The following is a 1,781-nucleotide window of genomic DNA, read 5'->3' on the forward strand; positions in this document are numbered from 1 at the left end:
ATTTATTTATTTATTTAAATTCTTATTATTGAGTGGTGTTCATGAATAAGGTAGGATGTAATAAAATCTTTGTTGTTTTTCATGTATTAGTTACCCCCTAATGTTAGGATTAACCAATGAAAGTTTGCCACACATGATGTTTATACTTTTCCATAATTATGTCCACTCCATGGCTCTTAATTGCATTTAATCAGCTTACACATAGGGCATACATATAGAGGTCACTGCAATGAAGTACCTGCTTACATGCTGTTGCCCTTGTTGTGTTTTCAGTTCATTTTTCCCTGGAGTACTCAGCTCTGTAGTTTACCCTTGAGGGGGTGGCTAGGTGGGGGACCACTCACCTCTCGAAATGCTAGGTAGCTTCATCTGGGGAAACTGGGACATTGATTTAGTTCGACACGATTTTGGTCGTGTCGAAAGGGGGAATTGTTAGGTTATTTTTTAGTTAGATAGATATTCAGAGATTTGTTGTCTATGAATGTTTAGTGCAGACTGCAGGCACTTCAAGGTTACAGGAAAACTGCTGTTAGTGTCAACTGTAATGCTAGTCTTAATATTTGTCTTACTGTGTAAGGTTATGTCCAATTGTTTTAGATACACACCACGAAAACAACAGTCACGCACCTTGACTTTTCCTCATGTTTTGGCTAAACGTTATGGCAGCTGCAAGGCTTGCTTATCAGGTGACGTCACGGTTCGACAGCCCAGAAAGGATTAATATTGTATAGCAATGCTTGGTTCGGGGTCTTCCTGCTTCCGGGCTGCTTTGGCAGGCTGGGGGTTTGGAAGATCTCTGGACTGGAAGTGTGGATTCTTGCCTGTGACTTTTTGAATAAACCAGCACGGATATATTTTTTATATACTCAAGTGGTCTGAGTCGTCCCTCTGAGTTCCTGGTTTGAAAGAACCGGATGAGGCTTTATAATGGTTTTTAGCCTTTAGCAGTTACCTCTAAAAGCCAGGCCTGATCAGCTGTTTAATCGGCAGCTCAATAGAAAAATACACCACTAACAACAGCACAGAGCCACCACCAACAACAGTACAAGTTCTGTGTTGGTGTAGGTGTGAAGGCAAGTCTACAGGGCCATTGGTCAGTGTGTTCCAGTGCTTCACACCCCCTCTTTGCCTTCACCCACACACCCAACACAACTCTTCATCAGTATACTCTGTTGAACCTTTCAAACAACAGTCAATAACTTACAGCTATCTGTTATCTGTTAACAAGCCCATGGTCCTGTGCTAGTCTGCCTCAGTTTAACATTCACACTACACACTGTGTTAGAACTTACAATTCAATCTGCTCTACTAGTTTTATGCTTGAGTGTAACAACATGTAAGCTACACATTTTTGACAACTTTCTTGGAAAGACAATATTCAGGGTACCTGCGCATTATCACCTCACTTTGGCTGTTTGCGTTGCATCTCTTTTCACTGGTTTCTGTTCCCTCTTTCTCCATTGGGTGCATGGCTTCTTCAAAGGCGTGTTCTTACCCATTACCTTGACTTTCTCTGGGATGTTTGGCACATACAGGAGCGGCCTGCAGTGTCTGAGCCGGGTGTGAGGAGCTGGTTGTGGTCCAAATATCACATTAGCAGTCTTCCAGTCTGGTAAGCCACGGACTATTGTTCAGGTAATGGAGACAGTTTTACAAACCAGCTGAAAAGTGTTGAATCATAAAGTGTTTCGGCTCACTGGCAAATGTGGCTATCCATCCATCCATCCATTTTCCTCCGCTTATCCGGGACCGGGTCGTGGGGGCAGCAGTCTAAGCAAAGA

At 42.8% G+C, this 1,781-nt stretch overlaps 1 protein-coding gene across 1 annotated transcript in view; it reads left to right on the forward strand.

The window, feature by feature from the left end:
• Nucleotides 1–41: 41 nt before the first annotated feature.
• Nucleotides 42–1,781, forward strand: part of LOC109962178 (solute carrier family 25 member 47-A-like) — a 4,011-nt gene continuing 2,271 nt past the window's right edge. Inside the window, 2 exon segments of the mRNA XM_020603653.1 lie at nucleotides 42–50; nucleotides 1,372–1,560. Coding sequence (XP_020459309.1) covers nucleotides 42–50; nucleotides 1,372–1,560 — 198 coding nt within the window.

Source organism: Monopterus albus, unplaced genomic scaffold (assembly GCF_001952655.1).
Source record: "Monopterus albus unplaced genomic scaffold, M_albus_1.0 scaffold62.1, whole genome shotgun sequence".
Taxonomy (NCBI): Eukaryota; Metazoa; Chordata; class Actinopteri; order Synbranchiformes; family Synbranchidae; genus Monopterus; species Monopterus albus.